At 40.8% G+C, this 25797-nt stretch overlaps 1 protein-coding gene across 1 annotated transcript in view; it reads right to left on the bottom strand.

The window, feature by feature from the left end:
- The window catches only part of LOC135257049 (potassium voltage-gated channel subfamily H member 5-like), a 94644-nt gene that overhangs the window by 9605 nt on the left and 59242 nt on the right, over window positions 1-25797 (bottom strand). Inside the window, exons 10-11 of the mRNA XM_064339448.1 lie at window positions 21364-21616; window positions 14794-14990 (exon numbers count right to left, since the gene is read on the bottom strand). Of these exons, the coding sequence (XP_064195518.1) occupies window positions 14794-14990; window positions 21364-21616 (450 nt within the window). The remainder of the gene's footprint in view (window positions 1-14793; window positions 14991-21363; window positions 21617-25797) is intronic.

The raw sequence follows: 25797 nt of genomic DNA, 5'->3' as shown, positions 1-25797 counted from the left end.
TGGTGTTCAGGCTTGGAAAAACAGGTTACTTGAGCGAGCAAGTGTGGAGTGTACATGGATGCATGTCATTGGATGCTGTGCAATTAGTTGGCATTCTGGGACCATTCAGAACAAAACTGAATGGTAAGAGAAAGTGATCGACTATGTTTTTCTGCAATTAAAGGGAAACCACAAGTTACTTTTCCTTAGTATGTACATATTTGGGATTCTTGTGTATAAGCACATTATTGTGTCATTTTGTAGGGATACTACAATATGTCATGATATGATATGTTTATCACTTCATTTCATAGCCAATGTCTATGCCTTTCCTGACCCACTAGCTGTTCCACTGACAGTGAAAATGTTTCTACTTAAAATTTCCCTAAAATGTAATCTCTCATCTGATCTCACCCCTCAAAATGTGACTTAAATTTTCTCATTATATATTTGTATTATACTGGTATATAGGCTACATCTGAAAAATGATGCTCTCCAGCAGCTGTCGGCATACTGACCCTCCTTTTCAAAAACCCAAAAGAGAAATATCCCTTTAAATGAACTGCCTGTCTGATACAGAAATGGGTTCAAAGAACATTCTTTCCCAGAATAAAGACTACTTAAAGAGCCCAAGAAACAGAATCACACTGTCCTATTTTTAGCACACTAAAAATTGCTGGAGCGATTTAAACAAGAGCTGCAATAACCTACTCTCCAAAGAGAGGAAAAAGCGAAATGAAAAATATATCAAATCTGGGTCCCCACAGACAGCATTCTGGCAGGGCTTACGAGACGGTTTTGAGTAAAATTAAAATGCAGACATTTGCAATGCACAGAGGTGTGAGAGGAACAAATTCCTGCAAAGCAATATAAAGGGTTATGTCCCAAGAGATGGGTTGTGTCCAATCACCAAGTACTGCCCTGCTTTGTTGTCACGGAGATCATGGGATGCGGTTACTGCAGCCGCCCTTAGAGACACTTGTCCTCTGCTGAAAACAGGGCACACATTTCATTGGCTGATCATTAATGTCACCAGCATAGTTTGGTGTCCATGGAAATGCACTGACTGGAGCAATGCTTTTGTGCACACTTCCAGGGCCATGGTGACCTAACTTTCGGAGGCAGAGACAAAAATATCTCTCTGTCTACACGAGACTTTCTCACAAAAACTGCCAGCTGCCAGCTCATTCATATTTGTATTGCTGAACTATTAAAATAGGAACCGATCAAATATTATTTGTAAACTAAAATGCCTTTGGTGTACCGACTCAGGACAAATATTATTAAGACGGTGATATCTTTGGTGTACTGGCTTATGACGCTGTCTCCATCTATTTCCATGTGAAATACTTCAGTATTCCATGTGAAATACTTCACTGTACATGAGTATAACTTACATAAACTTTAAATACACTTAAAGCATGCTGAAGCATATTATGGAATACTTCAAGTACATTTTTTCAAGCGCTAAAATAAGGTACTGGCCTTACATACTGGGGGAAGTTTGTATGAGATTTAGTGAATGAGTGAGTGAGGACCTTTGTGTTTCAAGTGATACCAATTCACAGCCAATATAAATGTGTGAATTTTATTGAGCTACTGTATTGGTGTGATATATGTATACTGTAGATGAAAAGATACAGCTGAGACACTAATTCCTGTAGATAACTCCTGGAAGCTGTCGGACAAAGGGGATAGGTAGCTGATTTAACTGTTATTCCTTTGCCACTTTACACACCCAAATTTACCCTGATTGGAGCATATTGTGTACCCCAGACCATAATCCACATGAGAGAGTATATATATATATATATACACACACACACACACACTCATACTCTTGTACACACACACACACACACACACACATTCTCTGTTTTGTAAAAAGACACATCTACATCTATTTGAATTGATTGTGAGACCCAGAGGTATAGATCGTTTTGGGGGCGGGGGTTCAAATAGAGAGTGAACTTGTGTTATGTGTTTTTTTCCAGTTGACTGGTGGTTATGCTTTGATAGTTCATACCAACAGCCAGCAGTTTGCCAATAAAGCACCTGACTTAAATAGAAAATTGTGTGTGTGTGTGTGTGTGTGTGTGTGTGAGGGGCAGGTCCCTCTTTGTCAAATGCTCAATAAAAAAGGAGCTACTAACAGCAGAAATATGGTGTGTTAATGTTTACTCTTGAAGCCCTACAGATGAAGTGCAGACTATAACACGTGTTAAAGAGCTGTTTATCAAAGCAGACCACTTTATCATCTGCTCCAGTGTGAGCAAATGCCACTTGTGCACACAGAGCGAGAGCCAGTGGGCACACATCCCATCACACAGCCAGTGCTCACTGAAACTCAAAGCAGGGCACATCAACAGCACTCTCACAAGACAACTGACAGGCTTTTACATGCACCAGTTCTCAAAAAGACTTTTTAGGGTCTCATGGCACATTTTAATATTTCTTATAAATGTTGCCAAATTTCAAACGTTTCGGAGCATACCACCACCTCACATCACACCCGTGCTCGCTGCTACCACATCTAAGATCTCCTGCTATGTCCACTGATCAGATTTTAGAGAACAACTAATTATTCAGCACAGGAATGGTTGGCCAGTCAATTTATTTATGTGAACGAACAGGTGCTTAGACTTCAAAAGATCAAATAAAAGAAAAAAAAAATATGTTCTTGTTTCTTCATCTGCCTTTGCCAATTTGCTTGAGCAGATGGCGAGCTGGATGGTTCTGGCCAGCAAAGTACTGGCAAGTAGCAGCATTTCTATGATGTCTTGTAGCTTCTCCACAGCTCTGATCTAGTACTGCAAAAATCCATTGTACTGTATGAGTTTCATTTACCAGTCTGGACCAAATTGAGTCTGACTGCTGTTCCTTGTCAGAGGGATAATTCATGTCTCTCATTTTTGGATGAACAGAGGATTTAATAAAGGTTTAGATTCATGAAAAGTTACATTAGGAGGAAAAAAAAAACTGTTTTCAGCTTAATATAAATTTTAATCAATAAATGTCTGCACGGGAGTATGAATGTACTGCAGCTTGCATATACACTACATGACCAAAAGTATGTGGACACCTGGTCCACCCTTTGTTGCCATAACAACCTCCACTCTTCTGGGAAGTCTTTATACTAAATGTTGAAGCATTGCTGCTGGGATTTGCTTCCACTCAGCCAGAGGAGCATTTGTGAGGTCGGGCACTGATTAGGCCTGGCTCGCAGTTGGCTTTCCAATTGATCCCAATGGGGATGAGGGATGAGGTCAGGGCTCTGTGCAGGCTAGTCAAGTTCCTACACACTGTTCCCAACAAAACCATTTCTATATCGACCTTACTGTGTTCCTGGGGACATTGTCATGCTGAAACAGGAAAGGACCTTCCCAAAATGGTTGGGGTGGCACAGAATCATCTAAAATGTGATTGTATGCTGTAGCATTAAGAGGTGCCTTCACTGGAATTAAGGGGCTTAGCCCAAACCATGAAAACCAGCCCCAGACCAAGGGGTGTCCATATACTTTTGGTCATACAGTATAGTGTAGTATGTACTATATTCTTGTAATACCAAATGTACGTTTGTAAACTTTTGCAGAAGACAAAAATGCTTTGGATATTTACTGTATGAAATAGCAGTACTAACTTCCCCTGCTTTTTGCATTACATGATACTTAAAAGTTAAAAAAATAAGTTCTCCAAAAGCAAGATGAAATTTTACTTAAATTGCCATTATTACAGCCAGAGAGGCAAGCAAAAATCTGCATATTGCAATATTTCAACCTGTCAGACGGCCAACATTGTGAAAATTCATCTTAGGCACATTACAAAATATCAAATATATCAAGGAGAAAGAGAGGAGAGAGGGCAGAAGAAAGAGGGAGATAACAAGAGAAAGAGAGAAGTCATGGAAAAAAATGAATCCCAATACATTTCTGTTTGATTGTGTTTTTAAGGCTATGTGAGCATGTGCAGTGCTTGTAATGCACAGACTAATTAAACTGTTAAGTGCTCTGCAACAATTCAGCAAAAGCAATACTTCATCAAAAATATTAAATTCAATCGATCGAGTGTACTGATTACTTCTCATTTCCTTCCCACTTAGTTCATAGGGCATCTTAATGGAATTTTGGATATTGAAACAAATCGCTTTAATAACTTGATGCAATTGTGGGTTACTGTGTCTGTTGGTATCACATTGCATTATTAAAGTAATGCTTTTATAATGGGAAAGCAAAATAATAAACTTGTCCCTCAAAATGATTGGACTTTGAGCAATGAGTGACAACAGGTCCTGCCAATGTGAGATTAAGGCAGGTTTCCTTAGTGAGAGTGCGTATTTCTCACAGAGATCCCCGAAGGAAGGGAAGGAGATTGTGACTTTCCAGTGGTATTGGCTAAGTGGAAGAACTGACTAAACATCTAAGCTCCATTAATCTTCTGGCCAAAACCATGGGAAAATGGCCTTCTAGTGGGTGTCGGCCAAGAGGCAGCCTCCCTCTTCACGTTCAAACCCCATGCGATGCCTTGAAAGGTGGGGGAGGACCAGAAAGCAGCTCTTCCTCTTTAGCTTCTGTCAGAACCGCCTGTAGCCTTATAAAACCTGGGAGGCATTTGGGGCCAAGGGGCAGCACTGGTATCTTCCCCGGCTAGACAAAACACTTAGTTTGACAGTTAGAAAAATGTTCTTTCATCTGACAATCTGACGCTAAAGCTGTGAGGCAAAGCAAGAAAAAAGTCACAGGCACAATAGCGAAAGCGGGTGTTTTCGGTGTTTTTCTCAGTTTGATAGATGTTCCGTGCTGTTTCTAAGACGTGCTCAGCGGTTGTATTCCATTTTGCACTCACCGTATCATGAGCCCACACTTAACCGCAAATTCCTGTAGTGACAGGAACGGTGGGGGGGGGGGGAGCAAAAAGGAAGGGGGAAAAAACGAGCGAAGCAAAGCATGAAAACAACTCATCGAAATGACGAAGCAGAGCTCTCCGGCTGACAGGAGCTGGCCCATAACCCTCGGCTCTTCCACTTAACCACTTAAGACTGAGTGGAGCTCTGGGCTGGCAGGCTTCCCGAGGCAGGAACCCCGCTCCACCGCTCCTCGCTACGGCCTCGTCTCCCATGCCAGCTCTTCCTCCCAAATTAAGCCATTCCGCAGATTAGTGCCTGCCACGCGCCCACTTCTCGCCCACCTCGCTACGGTGGGGGAAAATCCAGCATTACTTGTCCTGTGCCTCATCCTCATCCACCCCCCCAAGCTATATTCTCCTATTTCATAAACACTAAGCCAGTTGGCAGTCGTTTCTCATACAGTTACCGTGCAGGGAATTGACCTGCCTTCTTATGAACAAAAGGCGAAACACAGATTCATTGTCTATTTCCTGCAAATATCTCAAAACGCACCTTTTCAAATCACACCTCAATGTTTCTATATAACTCTCACTGTGTCAATACAAAAAGCGAATCCTTCCGTGCCTTTAGCTCAGAGGTCTTGAAGCAAACAGCTTGATGGATGGTGTTTGCTTTACAACTTGAAATGTACTTCAGTAAGACACTTTGGCTTTCCTCTAAAAGACACAATTGTAAACAGTAAATTGTAAATTGCAAAAAACTGTTCATACAAAACTAGATGATGAAAAGTGAACAGGGTAGCACAGAATTATTCCAATCTGAGCGAGCTTGGTCATTTGACACTAGCACACTGTCAAGAAAGCTTTGCTGAGTTCACTGAGTTCAAGAATAGCACTGTGAGGGAGGCAGAAGGGATACGGTCCTCTGAGTAATACGGTTTTGAGATTATCAGCCCTTCAGCCAATTTCATTTCTCCTGTTAGTGCCGCCAAATGAGCACAAAATATAACGATAATGATTTATTTCAAAAGCAGAAAGCTTTGTAATGTCACGTAAATCATCTCCAAAATCCCTAATGCAGCCTTTCACAAACTGTAGTTAACTATCAAATGTTGACAAAGACACAAAGGACATGAGTGACCTCAGGTGACCAGTCACCTGTGACATCACCCATTGACTTTCCATGGTGAAAAGTGTTTTGAAACCGCGGAAGTGCAGTTTCTTGGTGCCGTCATGTTTTACATGGGGCCAGAGACTGTGCAGTTGAGAAAAGGGGGACCCTTATATGGGCATAAATCTGGCTGAGTCCGAGTCGTCCACTGAGCACTTGAGGTACACTGACTCGGCAATGATGCAAACCGTCCCTGATTCATCCACAAAATATTACAATCTTATCCAAACAACACAATAACTTTACAAATTGGCACATGGGTAGACAAAGAAAAAAACACCTATTGCTACAAAAAACTACATTTCCTTATGGGAAATATTACTGACTTCGTATTTTGGCCGTATTGTTACTATTGACTTACACTGAAGCAGGTGGCTGAAACACCTATACAGGAGCCAACTGCACGCTGACGCTAGAGAGCAACGTCTCTCAACAAGACGCGGAAGTGAGCTTCAAAAACGAAGCTCGGTGTTGGCCGCTTGGCCTTGATGCACTCTGATGTCGAAGTAAACCCCTCCCCGCACCATCCAAACACTGTTGCTAACACTGCTATATCACCCCCATATTATGGCACGAGCTATTTTTGACAAAAGTCAAACATAAAAATCTTTCAGAAGGACATCACTGATGTTGAATGTTACAAACTACAAAGCTACAAAGTTAATTAAATGTGTCTCTGTTTACTGAAGACTAAGCTGGTGAAACTGAAGCTATGGAAGCTTCATTTCAATATGCATTTGGTTTTGGAGGTTTTGAAGACAAATCTCAGAAATAATCTCTGTACTCTCACTCTAGTGGAAGTGAATCATGGAGAAGGAATTTGGTGAGAGCTTGAGAACCCCACATTTCCTGTATACATCACCATGTTAGTTTCTTTGAAAGACAACAAAATGCATTTTTGCAACACGAATCAAGAGCTAAAGAATTCTGTGTCCAGATAGAAGAGCTTATCAGGTTTCATTTCCTTCTAGAGATTAAAATGTTTGTCAGTATTGTCAACAAATTCAACATCATAATTAAAGAGGAGCTTGGGTACTGCACAATGATACTGGACTTACAGAGATACTGAAAATCAAAATACAAATTTACAGTTAAACTGAACTTCCATAGAGAAAATTCATAGGTTCTAGTGTTCTCATGTAGATATTGTCTGTGTCATAACAATGCCTAATTATGTGTTTGTTCCACTCTCCATCAAGAGAACGTGTAAATGCAAGGTTCCGCAGATACACCCTTAACATGACAAAGGAAGCTTGACACACTCTAATGACAGAGTGCAGCCGTAAGCCTGCACAAGTGTGCATGGCATGTGGGAGCTCCGGTTCTTCCCGAGGAGAAATAGGTTCTGGTTAAGAGCAGTTGAAGCAGAAGGAGGGGGATAATGATTTTTAACTGTGGAGGAAGAGCCTCACCCACAGCCTATTGTTCTGCCGCTGTTTTATGTTTGTTCACTTTGTCTCTTCACTTGTTGAAGTCTGGGAGCTACTCCTGAGAATCCATAATTGTGGCTGTTGTTTATTTTTGCAGAGACCTTGACACAGACAGGCATTATCTCCTGAAATTATACACCAAGTGTGTATTTACTGATGTTATGTCCCTCTGCATTCGGGTTTTGGGGGGGGGGGGGCTAATGAGGTCAGTGTCTTTATTTCAGAATTGTACACACCTGCGGGAGGCCCATATAAGGACTTCCTCTGAAAGAGTTCACCTATATAAAGTATATAATCAATTATTTTGACAACTGTGTCTGTTCTAAATTATTTTGTACCTATTTTGGTGAATAAAAGTTTTTTCTGCAAACCTGGTGCCAGCTTTTTAAAAAAAATATTTGCTACTAAAGCTGTATTGCTTGGGTCATAAGCCTAGAACAAGTTGTAGAACCACTAAACTGAACCACTGCCCCGGTCAGTTACCTCTTGATAGAATTATATTTTCTATCCCCTCATTATTACCTCACGCAATAAGGTCAGGAGCTTCAACAGTATACATAATTCAAGTGGGAAACAATTTCTTGCCATGACTCCAGAACGGCCTAGCTCCCATCCAGCAAGAGCCAGATAGCTGAGCTACAGGAGCAGCCGAGCGAGGCCCGCCCACATGCGTTCCAGGCTGAACGCCCAGGGGACCAACAGCGGGCGCGTTCATCCACGAGCCAGTGATCGGGCCCCACGCCGAATGTAGGCGGATGATCTAATGAAGCCACCAGAATCTCGAATCAGCAGGAAGACCAGAGAGCATGGAGCCTGCTCAGCCTGCTGTCTGTTAGGCAGGGGACGGTACAAATCACACAGGAGCCACGGCCGCCCCAAGGCGTTTAAACCTCGCTGAGCCTGGCACCATCTTTAGGCTGTACGTCCAACCCACGACAGGGGGTGCAGTGGGTGGCTTGCCACCCTGTCCCCCATTCTAAACTCTTGCCAGGGAGGACCAGCTAAATATAATTTCCCAGTTATTTCACAGCAGGATTTCCATATGAGTAATTGCTGTCTGGAAGGCAACTTGAAACAGCACACTAATCTCAAAGAATGAATGAGAGAACTCGTATTTAAAGAGCAACTTCTTCACCAGTCCCAGTCTCAACAAAAAGCAGGAAGTGGTATTTAAGAATGCTTGAAGAGTGTATATCACTGCTGAAATGTATGAGGAAATAACACATACTATTTCATAATTCAACATGTTTTTGGTAAAAACATTTTTTTTGATATTTTGACTAATTTAAAAAATAAAAAATATTATTTTCAGTATGAATAGTATTTTATAATTTCAGAGTTATTCAATGTGAGCACAATTGTTTTGTGTTGAGAGAAGCCTGTTAATTTTCTGTAACACAAATCATGAGTCATAATAAATATTTTGTTCATACTACACAGCACAGTTGAATTTGGCTATAGTACCCTAGCTCTGCTACGCATGTCCACTTACTGCTTATTACATATAAAGCCCAGTTCAGACCAAAGATGCGAGATGAAACCAGACCAGTCTGACAAAGAGTCCAAAAATTTGGAGGTATTTTTGTAGAATGTATTCTACAGATTTGTGAAACCATTTACAGATTTGTGAATCCATTGTACAGATTTCTGAATCCATTCTGCAGATTTGAGACTTTTGCTACAAAAATGCCTCCTTAAAAAAATCCCAGAACTTCTGCATTAAAGGCATACTGTCTATGCAGGATTTTTTTTGCCTTGCTGTGGCAAAAAGTCTCCTCCATCTTCAACCCCGCCCACACACCCTGGGTAGCCTACCCAACTTAGTGCATCTAGATACGTAACATAGCGAGTTGGATAGCTAGAGATAATGTTACTTACTGGTACAAAATAAAACATGGTAACTCTCCGTTGCTTTTCATCACCTTGACAAACTTCAACTGACCCCATCAAGGAAAAGAATTCCAAAGGTTAGCTCTAGTTCTTGAAAGAGTCCTGATGGCTTGTCTTTTTGTTTCGCTGTATCTCTATCTAGCAACAAACACTCCACTGAAATCTGATCCCAAACCACAAGCTTTATAGTGACACCAACCTCTCCCAACACAGAAAAGAACGCGACACCCAGGAACATCCTGAACATCTTTCAGAATAACAAATACAGGTAACGGTGCAAAAATTCAGCAATGTGTGTAAAGATAGATATTTTCAGATAATCGTAGATTTGCCTTAGAATCGAACGTGCAACCTTTAGGTTACAAGAACTATTTAATTTTAAAGAACAGCAAGATGGATTTCCCTACACATCCTCACTTGAAATACTATATCTGGATTTAGCAAAACTTGGATTTTCTAGCACTACAAATATTAAAATCTGGTGTAAAGGTGCCACAGGTAGTGTTCCTCTACATTTTGATCATGTAGATACACCAAAACTGTGGTATTCACTGACTGTTTATTTTCGCAATTCACACAATCTAAGACGAGAGTCAACTAAGAGGCAAGAGACAGAGAGAGAGAGAGAAAGAAAGAAAGACAGATCGAGAATCAATAATAAATAAAATATTGTGTAAATATGTACTGTATAAAAACAGTTTTTAACTAATTTAAAACATAAGGATTTGTACACCCATTTACGGGTCTGTGAGTGGGTTTTTGTGTGTATGTACAGTACAAGCATGTGTGTGTTTGAGTGTGTGCATGGATGTGCATATGGATTCCTTGTGAGTGTGTGTTTGTGTGCCTTCCAACATCCTAGCTTTCAGAGGACAAACTGTGCTATTCTATCACTGTGGAAACAAACTTAGAAAATCATGTATTCTGCAAGTGACTGTTAACTTCCTTAGCAGGTGTTCATTCAGCTGTTTTATGAGAACATCAGAACATTACAATGTTTAAAGACAAAAGTGGTCTCAGGAAATTTAGCCAATCTAATCTCATCTACTGTCTAATGGTTTATCAGTAACACTTTAAAATAGAGTCACATGAATTGGAACTAACTAATGTAATTTCTAACTACCATCTACTGAACAGTTCATATGTACAGCTTTGTTAATGTAATTTTCCATCATTAATTTATGTTAACAGTTAAATTGGTTAATGCCAATTCCTATTGGAATTAGAAACAGCTAATGTATTTGTTAATGGTTAACTATACATTTATCCTATGTTTTGCTAATGTATGAATAATCATGTAACTAATACATTAGTCAATGTATTTGTTTACTACTAAATAATGAAAAGTAAATTTCATGCTTAACGTGTTCGTACATCATTAATTCATATGAACAGCTCCATTAATCCATAAAGTGGTACCGGGTTATCCAGGGGTGGTGGACAAGTCTGGTGTTAAACACCCCAAAGGTCTCATTCACTCACTACAATAGAACACAATACAATGCAATATGACCCTCCTTTTCTGTTTGCAGAACTCACCCTGAAATACTTTCTGTAATCTGTGTTATGAATCCATTTTAAAGCAATGCTACATTCCATTTGTCTGGAATGCAGGGTCTAATGAACTGACAGCAATGCCTTGCTTTAATCTGGGTTTTGCTTAAATAAGAGTAGAGGTAAGCTTGCTTTAAAATAGAAGAAAAAAAAATATCCATGAATTATTCTCTACTCTAACGGCAATTAACTTTGAATCCTAACACTGAATAATTCATGGTTTTAAGCAAAGGTAACAATTTTGGTTCTTGCACAGCATAAATGTGCTTAGTTTGTGGTACATCTAATAGACGCGTGCCGACATATATTTCTCAAAGTTAAGATTAAATGCACAGCATTTTTACTCAACAATGATCTGTCTGTAAATTGTATTGAAAGTTCACTTAAACGTTCACTTAAATTGAAACATAAATCCATATTTAAAAATATCTTTCCCTCTAAACCAGGAGGATTCTGTCTGAATACTGCTTTGCTAATAATTCCAGTGCGTGAAGATTACTGGAGAGAACTTTATTTTCTTGCTGCTGCTAACGGCTCCTTCCTCACACTGTAGATGAATAAGTGCACTTTTCTGCCACCACAGAGGCAATGCTGGCGGTTTCAGCGAGTCTCTCCTGCTGCGACTAATTGGCCAGCAGGTCTGTCAGCACTCACGACAGGAGCAAAGACTACCCAGCAGCAGGCAGCAAGCTCACCTTTATTTGATAACTTTTGCTTTCAACTGTCTCGCTCAAATAATAAGCAGGCCAGTTCAAATAAGGGTCGCCCATTATCCACCGATGGCACCAAATGCAAAGATCTTTCCTTTACAGATTTAAAAATGAAATTATGTCATTTTCCCCTTTTAGAAAACTTGTCAAATATAATTATAATCAGACATAATAGTTTAATTATAATCCAAATAACAATATAAAATAAATATATATTTTTTGCTGTATTAAAAATGATTCAATGCAAAGTAGAGTGAATTGGAGAAAAACATGTTGCTGGTTAGGACTTAAAATGGGTCTCCTTCTTCAGGATAAGGGGGTGGGGTTTTCTAACATCATTCCACTATTCCTTCATACCAGTGGTTCTCAAACTCGGTCATGGGGACCACAATTTCATAATTTTCCCCCTTAAAGTTATTGATACCATAATTGTTTGGCTTGTTATCATTTGCTTGGTCTTTGAATTTTTCAATATCTATGAAATGGTTTGTTTTAGGGGCCAGGTGTCCACACTTTCACCAAATTGGAGCCAACTGATTCACCTCAGTACTCTTTAATTTGTTCAGTAAAATCTTTCACCTCTTCTTGTGTTATCATTTGTAATTATGGCATAACAAGCACAATGTGAATATGGGACTTTCATTATGGCATGGTATGCATAGTTATTTCTCACATAATATAGCTTACTGAACAGCTTGTTAAAATTCTGGGATTGCAGTTGTGGTTGAAATGAAAACCAGCATACACAGGGGTCCCCAGGCCCAAGTTTGAAAACCACAAATCACACATCAGGATGTTTACTGAAGCGAATGTGTTTAAATACCTCTTAAAATTGTTTCATAGTACTATTCCCAGGAGAGAACCAGATTGACACATTTGGTTAATGAGCCTAGCTCCACTTTAGCGCAATGCTGCTCTGCTCTTAGGAAGATGAAAAGTTCTCCCAGCTGGGGGGTTACATATGCAGGCATATTGTCTTTCTGGGTGGTGGTGTGAAGAGACATGGACACCATAATGGAATGGAAAGAAACACCGCGAAAAGCCTATCTTAACACATTCTACGTAACATTTCTTTCCAAGTTATTTTCAAGTAGAAAATATTACCTTATTTTCAGTTACTCTTTGCTTGACACATGGAATTGTCTTACCCCATTGACAAATTTGGAAATGAGTCTCACGTCACTTTCTTATTTAGAAAAAAAGTAGTAGAAATAAAATTAAAAGTTTAAATAAAAGACCAAAATGCTTGTTCAGACAGACTTATTTTTGGTTTTTGGAGTTGGAGGGGCACAATGACAGGGAGGGGGTGTTGCTTCTGACTCACCCGGTATTTAAACGGTGGACACAATGCTGTTGTGCTTTGGAATGGCTTAAATGCTTGTCCAGAGGCCGTGTCACAATGAATTATGTATGCACCGAGCTCCCCACAGCTCAATCCCATGGTCCTAACTAGCTTCAGGTCAGGAACATCTCTGTAGATCAAACCACCTCCATCTCTACATGCCAGTGAATGTGTAATTATGTCACAAGTGTGTGCATGTCTTTATTTGCTTGAATGGGCACAAATCACTCACACATAAACTGATTTACGGACAAGAACAAATCTCGTGGCGCAGTGTCCTGTTTAAATCGTAATTCAGTCTGCGGTAAAAGCAGTTTTCATTTTGTTCAACAGCACGCAGACCAAGCAGCAGCACAAGCCAGATTTGTTATTTTCTCACTGGCAGGTTCCAGCTCCCATGAGATAAAAACTCCAAAAAAACTCATTTACAAAGCCAGCATTATTACTGACTGTGTGGTAAAGAAAATGCAATGTCAAGCATTTTTTATCCAGTATTGTACTATACAGGAATGCATAGTAATCTAACCCTTATTACAGCAATAGTAGCACAGCAAGTTTATTTTTTTTTACATATCACCTCTGTGCTGCTGCAATTTTGATATCACCAACCACCCTCACACACATTACCCATTGTTAACTGTACAAGAATAAAAAAATAATTTCAGTCAGGGCAACTCATGTATTTAGACTAAACATATAATTGAATATGGAATGTCATTATTTTGGTTTGCCGCTGAATAGATGTTTTACTGTAGGTACTGCTGTGCGCGCACCACCATGCACTAACCTAATAAACAGGGAGCATGATCCATCTCCCCTACTAAACGAGAGAAATATAAAAAAAAACAGTACTTAGAAATAGGTGGAAGCTGGGGTGGTGGTGTAATTCTGTGAGCAGCAAAGAGTAGTACAGGCAATGAGCAGCACGGCATAGGTCTGACTGTCAGTTTAAAAAAGGCACTTCATTAGTGATGTGAACATGTGATTGGTTCAGTATGAGAACATGTAGTGATGTGTGTATGTGATTGGTCGGGTTTGAAGACCTGTAGTAGCTGAGGCCGACCAATGGTCAGCTGCAACAAGAATTTCCTGACTGAACCTGCTCTGCACAACGCTTGTGTGTGTGTGTGTCTGTACGTGTGTGCATGTCTGTATGTGTGTGTATGTCTGTGAGTGTGTATGCATGTGTGTGTGAGCGTGAGTGTGTGTGTGTGTGTGAGTGAGTGAGCATGTGGGTGAGTGTGAGTGTGAGTGTGTGCGTGCATTGGAATAGGGGAAGTGGAGGAAGGCTGTTTGATGGCTTTGCCAAAAGATCAGCACATATGAATTACCAACAGCCTTTCCATTTTCCACTAGACAAGAGGCACAATTACTCTCTGTTCAGTCTCAACAGAAGGAGAACAGAAGACATACAATTTAATTTAGTAATCTCTAAGGACGAAATGACCATGGTTCAGGATTCGAAAAAAGCACAAGCAATATAGCTTCAGGTCAAAACAAACAAACATGACCCCTTTCAACCTATAAGCAAAATGGATTTGACAATATAACCCTCCATGTTTCACATATTCAGACAAGGAAAGGACAAGATTTCATGAACATTTTAGCCTTCAGACCATTCCAATAATTAGCTAATTCAGCAGGAATGTGACAAAACCTGGAGCATGGAAATCTAAACTGCAATGTCCATGAGGGCCACAGAGAAAAGATTTCATGTAGGCTCAGTGGCAAAGCGTATATTCCAATGTACATTGATTTGAACTCAAACTGCATTATTCCTTGTACACCTCCCCCCCAGCCCAGCCACAATCCACTGCTATGGTCAACATGCAAGGGGAGGAGCCACAGTTGCTGTGGGTGATGGGCGTGGCCTACCCGTTTGCGCAGGTTGCAGGTGAGGATGAGGTTGCGGGAAAAGGAGTTGGCGAAGGCCGTGTAGAACTCCAGCACCTTCAGCAGTGCCTCCCTCTTGATGATGTGCAGGTCGCAGTAGGTGAGCGCACGCACGTTGGCACATGAGTGCGCCAAGGTCGTCTCCTTCCAGAAGACATCTCCAAAGACGTCCCCCTTTCCTGGGTAAGGAGAGAGAGAGATAGAGAGAGAAAGAGAGAGATATCAATAATAATAACAATGATAAAAATAATAATAATCTTTTCTTGCGGACTGCACAAGGCATTTCCAAACCAATACAGATACCTAGTAAAACAAACACTAAAGCAGTCATAAAAGAGTATAAAAATTCAGGTGATAATATGAGAAATAAGAGACAAGTACAAAGATAAAACACTTCTAAGTTAAATGCCAGATTAAAAAATAAGTCTTTAAACAAGGTATAAAACAACACACAGGGTTTGAGGAACTAATGTACACAGGCAGACTGTTCCATGGTGTAAAAGCCCTGATAGAAAATGCCTTGTCTCCTCCAGTTTTTGTCTGGCAGAGGGAACAATGACGAGGTCTTTAGAGGAAGGTCTAATGGAGCATGGAGGTGTATGTATTTAGGAGGTCAGCAAGGTACTCTGGGACTAATTCACTCCTCGCCTTAAAAGTTACCAGTAAAAAATTTTAATCAATGCTAAAAGCAACAGGGAGGTACAGGGAGGACTGGGGTTATATGAGTGGTCCTTAACTTTGCTGAGAAGTCTAGCAGTACAGTTTTGGACAAGGTGAAGCCTGTGCAAGTTGCTTTGACAGGAATACAGAGAATTACGGCACTCGAGTCGAGACAAATGCGTGCATGACCTTCTCAACATCGCCAGCAGACAACATGGAGCTAATTGTAGCCACATTTTTCAACTGGTGGTAGCAGAATTGTACCAAATTCTTAGAGCTCTATTTTCCAGAATCATTGTCACAGGGTTCACATGGGCTCAGTCAATGATGCAGTGTATGGGCACACTGGGCATGGCTACAGAATGTTGGTATTTTCGTAACTAGAGGTGAGTGCACAGCTCAAAGTGTGCAGTGCAGATCAAGAGGGGGCTGAATTATAATGAATATATTATAAGTGGGCGTGTTGCTGCTGGATTCACTCATAGCCAATCAAATGTCCTCTTTTCATTTCCTTTAAGAGTGGGATGCAAAGTGCCCTGACATACTGCCAAATTCAGTGGTCTAATATTGCCATTCACACATCGATTTTATATTGCTATCGCTAAAAAATGTGTAATGTCACTCATTACTAATAATGCATTTGTGTCACAAGGCAATGTCTAAAATTGCAAACTAAATTTGTATCAAGTACTTAATCAGTTCATTTTTTCCTATAGCATTGCATGCAATCGCAGTAAATAATTTTGAAGTAAATCTGTATAAATATTTATAAAATAAACACCAGAATATTGATAATCATAGTGAGAAATGTGCAAATCATAGCCCAGCCTACTATTTATAGTTTTATAGCCTGCAGTGAGTAGTCCAGATCTTTTCATGTGATGAAACGAGCATTGCTAAACAGCTCAGGGGAATCAAAATCCATGACGAAAATACCATTTCACCGGTGTGTGTGCAGCTTTGGGACCAATAATTAGCTCGTATCATGGTTTTGATGTATGAAGTTCTGGACCATCCACCATTTGATTTCATGGCAAAGACAGCCATGTAGAGCAGTTAACTTACTCTGTCTATTAGGCTTACAGGACAAGTAAAGCTGCATGTCATCAGCATAAAGGTGAAAGGTGACAATGTGTTTTTGTATTACATGGCCAAGAGGAAGCATATAAATAGAAGACAAAATTGTCCCTGCAGGACTCCACAAGAAATGGGAGCTGAAGAGGATACAGCCTCACCAGCAGAGACTGAAAACCATCTCCCAGGGAGACTAACACTCAAATCAGTCTGTAAATTATCACTACCCCTTTAACATTGGCAGAGGTTTAAAAAATACAACCCTGCTGTCTGAAACATATTTTATACAACATGCAAGCTATACAATACCAGTGCAATAAAATAATGTTATATAGGGAGATATAAAGCTGAGCTTTTTCTGTAGTTCTGCTACAGTCAGTCATGAGCTCATTTTAAGCTTGGCGTCTCTTCTCCTTTGGCGTTTTCTCAGAAGTCAGTAAATCAACTTGTTTTCAGCATCAACAGCAAAGGCAGGGGTCAGTCCTGGTCTATGTGTGCTCATGGGCTCCTTCAGTCTGTAGTGGAGAGGATATGAATGTGCACTCCACGCGGTTGTTCCACAGACGAAAAAGAGGAGCTTTCAGTGTTTGAGAACAGGGGTAAGAGCATCTCCCAGAGAGGGGGAGGGAGGGCAGAGCCAATGTAACAAGATGTTTTGCTTTTACCTGTTTGTCATTTGGACAGTACAGTGTAAAGTTTTTTTGTGAACAACTTCTCCTTTGGCCTGAGATCCGCCTGCTCTCCTATAGCTATCACAGGGAAAGATATTTGGATATCTTTGGGATGGTGAAAATGTGTTGCACACCACAGCTAAATGGCCCAGAGCCTCTCTCATTTAAGTAAAACTGCCATTCCCACTCAGGGTGAAAGTAATTTGAACAAATTGATCCTGTCAGTATAGAAAAAAATACCACTCATGAAATTAAACGCAACTGAAGGTGAATTAAAGTCTTCTTCCGTGTGTCACCTAATTTAATCTCATAGACTCATTTTCAACACTTTTGGGCATTCTCTGGCTGCTCCGTCTAAAGAGCTCAGAAAAAGTAAGAATGCAAATGAGTTTTCTACTTGCACACATCTTAAGTATTGACTAAATTATCAATTCCCATTCCTCAAATCACTCATTCCAAGGTTTTCGAAGAGGTTATTTAATCCATTCTCTTCATTGCTCAGGCAAAGACACACACTTACAGATCTATGGTGATATTTAATGAAGGCATGCCTAAGAATAGGTTGCACATAGGGTCTGAGCGTAACCCGGAGTGATCTAAAAGTTCACATCCTGAAAAAAATGACAGCCTTTCTAGGGCAATTACCCACCTATATTAAATCCAATTATTTTAATTCTAATGCTAAGCAGACAGATGGCCTTTTTTTAAGTCAAAGGCACTCGGCTGTGGACTGACTACTCAACTTCATAGACCACAAGGCCTCTGAACTGGTCTTGAGCACCGCGCATATCATGTCACTTTACAACATTGTGGCAGTGACTTCTTTAATATGGCAGGCTCATGAGCAGCTACCGCTGCAAAGACCACTTTATCCCACTTTAGCTATCACTGAGGTCTCTGACTACACACAGCCAGCTACGGTAATACGGCAGCATCTTTATCCCTGTGGAAATGTTGTAATGTAACAGGGAAGATCAAATCTACTGTATCTACCACATGATGTGAACACATGCTGCATTTCCCATCTCAGTGGCACATATTCTCTTGCTGCAACTTGTAGAAAACGAATATGGAAGTTCATTCCAAATGAACAAATGTTACAAAAATCCTGACTATGCCACAAATTAAAATGTCTTTCTAAAGATATGTACTTCCCTAGAAGTAGCAGAAGATTTCAACTGGCGATAGAGGGTGCATATTAAGGCATTCAGAAACACTCGGAAACATGTCACGTCCTTGCCGCTGAGGTGCAAGTGAAAGAATGTGTGGGGTCAAACGGTGTCATCCTGTGAATCAGCATGAGATGTGAGCAAAATGTAATCGCTCAATCGCTTAATGCATTCTTTTTCACTGGCAAAGCAGTGAGAATGGAGATCTGCGCAGTACTGCCAGATAAAGCCTGTTTACATCACTTCCTTTTCATGTCATCTAGGAAAAGGCAATGGCACTGAGTGTGATGGGTGTTCAGTGGTGGTCGATGGACTTTAATTCTCGTGGCATAATTTAGGATTTGTATAGTTTACTTGTATAGTTTTTGTTTGGTGGAACAATTTGTTTCCCTCTCACTTTTTGAATCTACTATTTCTATGCAATCTATCACGGTGCTACCCAGGTGTAGCAGGAGCCTCGGCATCTGATCCAATAAAATCCGCAGTGAGTCACTGAATATGTTATACCCTACAGGCCTCAAAACACGACTGCACTGCAGGAGGAGAGATGTATCTGACTGATTACAGCTGGTAGCCTGCGGGCACTTGGTGCGCTGTGGAGGAACCTGTGTAGCAGTAACCTCAGGCATCCTGCCCAATGTAAATCCACCCTGACTGCGGGGGAACAAGGCCAACTGTGCCCCAGTCACAGACCCCCAGACATAATTGGCTTGGTGATACAGCCGAGGTTCAAAGCAGGGTCCAGTGTGCAATTGTGGCAAGTGCCTTTACTGAAAGAACAACTCAGGAGACATGGCCTTTCTTCTGCAATGTACACTGTGCAGAACACAGTCAATTCCCAAACAGGCACACTTCGATTCTCTCTTATTTCATTCTGTACAGCATGTAAGGAGATCAATGTCTCAGTTGAGGCAGCCTTGTTTAAGATTCGACCGATCTGAAAGTGAATCACAGTCACAGTACCACCGAGTACCTACCAGAATGCCACAGGGCAGAACATAATTAGACCTAGCATCAACCGGGGAAGGACAGTTTTCAGTCATCTCGAGTACCCCTCTCTAATCTCACAAGGGCAACTCCTTTTGTCTGTCAGGTGACTGCACTCTATCATCTGCGTGACATTTTCCTCAGAAACAATGGCAGTATGGCTCAATCGGTGAAATGCAGAGTTGAAACATGCAGTAGCTAGCAGTATAGCAGAGGGAAACATGGGCTTGCTTGGGCTCACTTCTCAGGACACTGAAGCGATGAGATGGGCTTAAGAATGTGATCATGCATTCCAAGTTGGAAGGAGGGAAAATAGAGGTTGGTTGAGATAAAATAAGTTTTAAAAGAGATTGTTATTTTATTTTTTATTAAACAAAAAAAAAAGAAAACATTTGCAGACAAATTTAAACCTGAGTCATCGGTAAGGATCATGATTGTTCATGTTGTTGTACCTCGACAAATGAACAATGCTGTGTAACTCCATAAATGCGTCACTGAACCCGAAAGCCAAGCCTCATTTTGGTTGGACTGAAAGGCTCTGTTTATCATGTAGTCCAACCACACTGGCAGCTTAGATCACAATTATCCCATTCACAAAGATTCCTGTTATTCCCTGCCTTGTCCACTTCATTATTTGCACTCTGGGGAACTATCGCTATGTGTGTCCAAGAGAGGGCAGAACTACAATGCTATCTCAATGGAGCACACCCCGCCCGTATCCATAACTCTGACAAGCTATAACTGCAGCATTGCAGAGGCATCCAAACATACTCACACTGCAGAGGAATGGGATTATGGGAAACCACTGCATAAGCATTCTTAGGGAAATAAAAAATATCATAAACTGAAGTTTATATATCACATTGATTGGGTCTTACAGTGGGGGTGGGGGGATTTACTTTAACCATTACAGCATATAAGCTGAGGTAATGAGGGAGGGATTTTCTTAGCCAACTAAATTTGTAGGGAACCAGTTGATCAGCTATTATCAGTATTTAGTTTCCCAGCATTTCCAATCACTTTTCCATCAGAGGTTTTGTTCTTTGTTGGGTGCTTATGAATGTCCAAATTGTTATTTTTCTTCAAGTCACATCTGTTCTTGATTATTCTGATTTCATGGACAAGTCACAGTATTTCCACAATAAAACCAATCACTGGTAATGCAGAAAGCTTAAAGCTGATTTGGTGAGATTTTAAGAGGGACAGCACACTACTTGAGAATTGTCCAATTACCCAGGCTATAGGGGCGACAACCAATCTGCCTGCTCTGTATGAGACTTTCAACTATGGTTTACAGATGGAATTTAACAACATTCTAGCCTGGAGTTGCTCGTAACTTAATTTTATGAGCACATAATAGTCCAATAAAATAAAAGCAGGCTGTGCAGTTTTTTTTTTTTTAAATGGCAACACAAAGCATCCGTTTCTCAGTGATTTATGAAAGGGCCCTATAAATCCCCTGGTCTCTGTGCTGGCGGGGCAATTTGGAGAGTGAAACCACCTGAATGGTCTGATAACCTAATCAACTGTCATTGGTGCTCACAGCGAATTTTACAAACAGTGTGGTTGGTTCCCCAGTTAAATAACTTTGACTATATTCATTTTGACATGCTGCCTTTTGGCAATAGTGCAAACTCTGCATACTCTATACTAGAAAAGCATATATGCAGTTACATTAATAGTGTTATGGAGGGTACCTTTAATCTACCATTACTGACCATAAACCTTTATACTTTTAAGGCTGCAGGCAGGGTCTCTGTTCCTACTTTATTGGGTCACCAGATACCGTTACTGAGGTGAAATTACATTGCAAGTTACAGTCTACATATTATTTCAGGTGCCTGGACAAGAACACTTGTACTGTAAAAAAAATAAAATGTAATATTAATTGTAAAATTCACACTGAACATTCAATCAGATGAATGCAATATTCACACTATTTATAAACAGAAAATGAAATAAATGATCATAATTAACCCAAAGCAGCTTACCCAGAATGGCGGTGACTTCATCATCCTGGATGACCTCCAGTGACCCCGATACCACGAAGCACAGGGTGTCCACACTCTCGCCGGCGTGGAAGACGAGGTCGCCGGGGGCGCAGTGGATGGTCTGGAACTCCACCGCCAGCGAGCGCAGGCAGCCGTCGCTGGCCAGCCGGAAGGCGGGGTGCTCGTTAAACACCTGGCGGTTCAGGTGGACGCAGATGTCTGCCCGCATGTCTTTGGGACAGAAGGACAGCACCTGCAGAGAGACAGGACGAGCCAATGAGTCGTCATTCCCGACTAAGGTCTCTCCCAGTGTCTGGGCCAGGGTTGTTGGGAGATTAAGGGCTGAGGTATATACGGTTTCAGGGCTCTTAGCTGGTGCATCCAGCTCAAATGCTGGCTCTCAGTGCAATCATTCACCCCGCATTCTGGAATCACATTCAAATTAAGCCAGTACTGACTATGATTGGGGGTCTTATGGGCAAGGTGTAATTAGCCACAGTGCCACCCAGAGTAAGCATTTAATGACAGGGTGTTCCCTGCGTCAGTGCATAATAGCACCTCATCTTGAAGATCAGTGACCTGCAGACTTCCTTGTCCTGCTGCATAACCCTGTGGAAAATTCCAGCAAAGACCAGACGTGCGTTCAATATGTTGAACGTTTGCGGCCAACAGTTACCGTTGAACGATTTTAAATGAACATTCCATTTAGTTCACCACCAACGCATTTTAAATAAAAATGGATGCGACTAATTGAAAAAAGTTAATTGGCCAACATTAACATAAGTGAAATAAGCTAGCTAGATTAGGTCTACCAATGCTAGCCAGCTGATTTTCTGCTTACATGGGATTTTTTTAAAGGTCAGAACAAATATCACATTGATCAAAGTAAATTATAACAGCCAAATGACTGACAACTTATTTGTTCTCTCAGTGTCTTTCCTGTCAGCAGCCATTTTTGTTCGTGGTGCACTACATTTCAGACTGTTAGGCAACGTTAGCTAACATTCGCGATGAACAAAAAGAAGTTTGAATATGCTTTAATATGTTCACGAACATTAGCGAACGGTCTCTGTCTTGAACGCACGTCAGGTGAGATTCTGAGCTGGGCATATCTGGTCATTGCTGGTCTGTGGCTGATCAAAGGTGGTTAAGCTGGTAGAGTTAGATGGTGGCCAAACTGGTGTACTAGCTGACAATAGGCTGGTCAGTCGGTGAACAGCTGGATGACCAGTGAAAAACCAGCTAGAGGTGTCTAAAACATACCTTAAACCAGCTTCACCAGCTCAAGCTGGTTCAAAATTGAGTAATCGGCATTGTGGACATAGAGTTCTTTGGCACAATGACTGCATAAACAGACAGCTGCTGGCTGCACTTATTTTGAATGGTATTTATATTATTCTGTCCTCTCAAAATTGATTGAGGATGTTGCTGTGTTGAAATGAGCTTATAGTTGTGATGGTTGGCTTAAGGATAAAAATAGGCGTAAAGACATAAAAAGTTGTCTTTCCATTTATCTTATTTTTTCATCTTCTTAAATATGAGTATACAAATTATGAATGCTTAACTTGTCAAGTACCTGAGTACCTGACTGAATTCATTATTAAATCATGTAGACCTCCAAACTATGGGCTCGGACCCAGTTCCTTTGTGAGGACTGCTGCACTAAAGAGTAATACTAAACAGAAAGTTTAGACAGAGAATCCCTTTTCTTGCTTGAAGTTACATTACCCTTACCACAAAAAGTAAAATAAAAAAGATATAATCCAAGTATTAGTCCTTAGTCCTTGTCTGGTTGAAATTATACATTAGACAGAACATAGTCATAAATACATTTGGAAACAAGGCCTGTTAAGACTTTGGATATGCGTGTTTTTACTCTTATTCTTCTTTATCAGTGGTGTGGAAATTCACATGGATTAAACTTTGCATGCTGCCCATTAAAATCAGTGGATATTTACTGAAGAAATCCAGGCAAATACAGTTGTCTCAATACTACCGTACACTGCTCGTACCAAGAGAAAATGGTGGTTTTTATACAAGGGCAACCCTACAGTTATAAATCTTAGTTTAGAGTTCCTGAAAATTTATCCTGGAATCTAATTTTAGAATCTTTACGGCAAATACCCAGCCTGATCCTCAAAACCACGGGGTCTTTTGCAGATTCCCCAGAATCCCTTTTCTGACGTGAAAATGAAGAGCCACAGGAAATACTGAAGCACCCAGTGTGAACAACTGAATCCCTGTGACCGAGCATGAAGCCTGAACACGATCCTCTCTCATGTAATATGCCCTATCACAAATCCGGAACATTCCTGCAGTCATGCTTCCATGCTCCTCTCCGGTAAAACGGCACGACTTGCTCATGCTCAGTCGCTGTAGGGGACGTTCAGAACGTTCAGCCATTCAGCATTGACAAAAGCCTGCGCATCAGCATCTAAAGTAATTACCACCCAGAAGCTCACCTTACTAAATCGGACAATTAACCAATATAGCAGGTGATACGGTTTATTGTGATGGGAGGCTTCTGCCTCTTAAGATTATAGCCATGGTAATGCGATAAAGACCAAGGGGCGACAACTGCGCCCCTATCAAGCTGTGCCAATTGCTATCTGCACAGACAGAATGACAAGCTTCCACACCGCAGATGCAGTGTGACACAGCTAACTAGCTTTGGCAAGAGCTCGCTTTCCCACAGCACTTTCTTCATACTGAACTTTCTGAGGCTAAGAAGGCTTTGATTCTTTATGATGTTTTAGTCAGACAGTCAGGCAACATGGGAGGCTGCAGGGAAAAAAGCATAAAGACGAAAGACAGCTAAACCGAACCTCATCCAAATTCCCAGTCCTATTACATGAGCGCATATCACACCCTTGCTGTGGTGCACAGAGCTTTCGTGCCAATCAGCTAGCCTGCTTTCAGCAGACGTGGTGAAACTCACTGGGACGCACACACTGGTTTTCAGCATCCTGTACCCGCTTCAATTCTACCACTTAGCAGGCCTTCTTTTTTGGAAACCAATTTTTAAACCACATTTTTATTTTCTTCCCCAATTCGAGCTATTATGTCGTATAAGACTACCTCAACACTACACTGTTATGAAAAGCCTGTGCTGTTTTTTCAAGTATGTGCTGCCGGCAGCTGCCTCCATAGACTTCCAGCTAAGCTATGACATCATTCTCTGGGTGAAGCTATGCCCAACTATGGCCTGCCCAGCAGGGTTGCCAGGCAGCCTGCACTGAAATGGCCAGGACGTCATACTCCAGTGGCTTAATAGGATGAGCCACCCAGCAGCACCCCTCCCACTCCCCAAAGTACACCTGTCTCACCTCAAAATGTCTCCCACAACCATTTTACAGATCACACCAGTTTCAGGGCTGATTAGCCTACCAGAAACGTAAGGGTACAGCTTCCATCCATACAGTGCACCCACAGAACACTGCGCCATCTCTTGGCTCTGTAACCACTGCTCATCTGTCAGGTCTGTCTTTCCTTCATTTACTCATTTGCCCCCAGTAGTGGGAAGAGATTGCTGCAAATGTTTACAATACAGAATCACTCATCTTGCAAAGCTGACTGAAAACACTAGGGTTCACATTTGTACATTTTTAAATTCATTAATCAGAGTGACTTACATTGTATGAGAAATGTAGGTGCTTTCACCTGATTGACATGAGCGAGACTGCCAAACCTGGTTAAAACATTCCCAGAACAGCAAGTTTAGATGCAATGTCACTACAACACCAGTGCAAGTTTATGCTCACAATGCTCTTACAGATTATTATCATGTATTGGGGGTCGAGACCAATGTTTAAATAGAACCTATCAAAGAGGTTTGAGGGCAATATTACATTTATGTAATTTTATGAGTTATATTGAATTAGTATTATAATATTCAAATGATGTCAAATAATATTCCAGGAGATCATGTTGTTCTTATAAATCTTTATTATGGCATTTTTATTGAATCTTAGTATTTTATCCTTAAGGCAGAATGTTACTCATGTTTGGTGGAAAACATGAAGCCCAAACTGAGAGCAATGCAATCCCTTTTGTGAAATATAGATGAGTTGGTGGTGATCTGGGGTTGATTCACAGCTTCTAGCCCTTATAAAAAATGGATACCCCTGCTAATGGTTTTGTAACAGAAAAGTAAATTTAAGGAATGGTAATGATATAAAGCAAGTACGAATGTTTGAAAGGAATTGTTAAGGGAAGACTAAATCAATGCTCCGTATTGACAGTTGCAAGCTACACATCTCGATCCAGTTGAACAAATGTTTTTGATAAAAAATGTAGGCCTTTCACAAGCAAAAACCAAGAAAACTGGGAATTGGAGACAATTCACTGGCACTGATCAAAAAATTGTCCTGATAACAGTCCAAAGCAAAGATTCTATAGATGGCCATTCCTGGAATCCTAACACTGGAAGTTCTG

Source organism: Anguilla rostrata, chromosome 6, assembly GCF_018555375.3.
Source record: "Anguilla rostrata isolate EN2019 chromosome 6, ASM1855537v3, whole genome shotgun sequence".
Classification (NCBI taxonomy): Eukaryota; Metazoa; Chordata; class Actinopteri; order Anguilliformes; family Anguillidae; genus Anguilla; species Anguilla rostrata.
The sequence above is the reverse complement of the archived record's forward strand: the minus strand, read 5'-3'. Positions and strand labels throughout refer to the sequence as shown.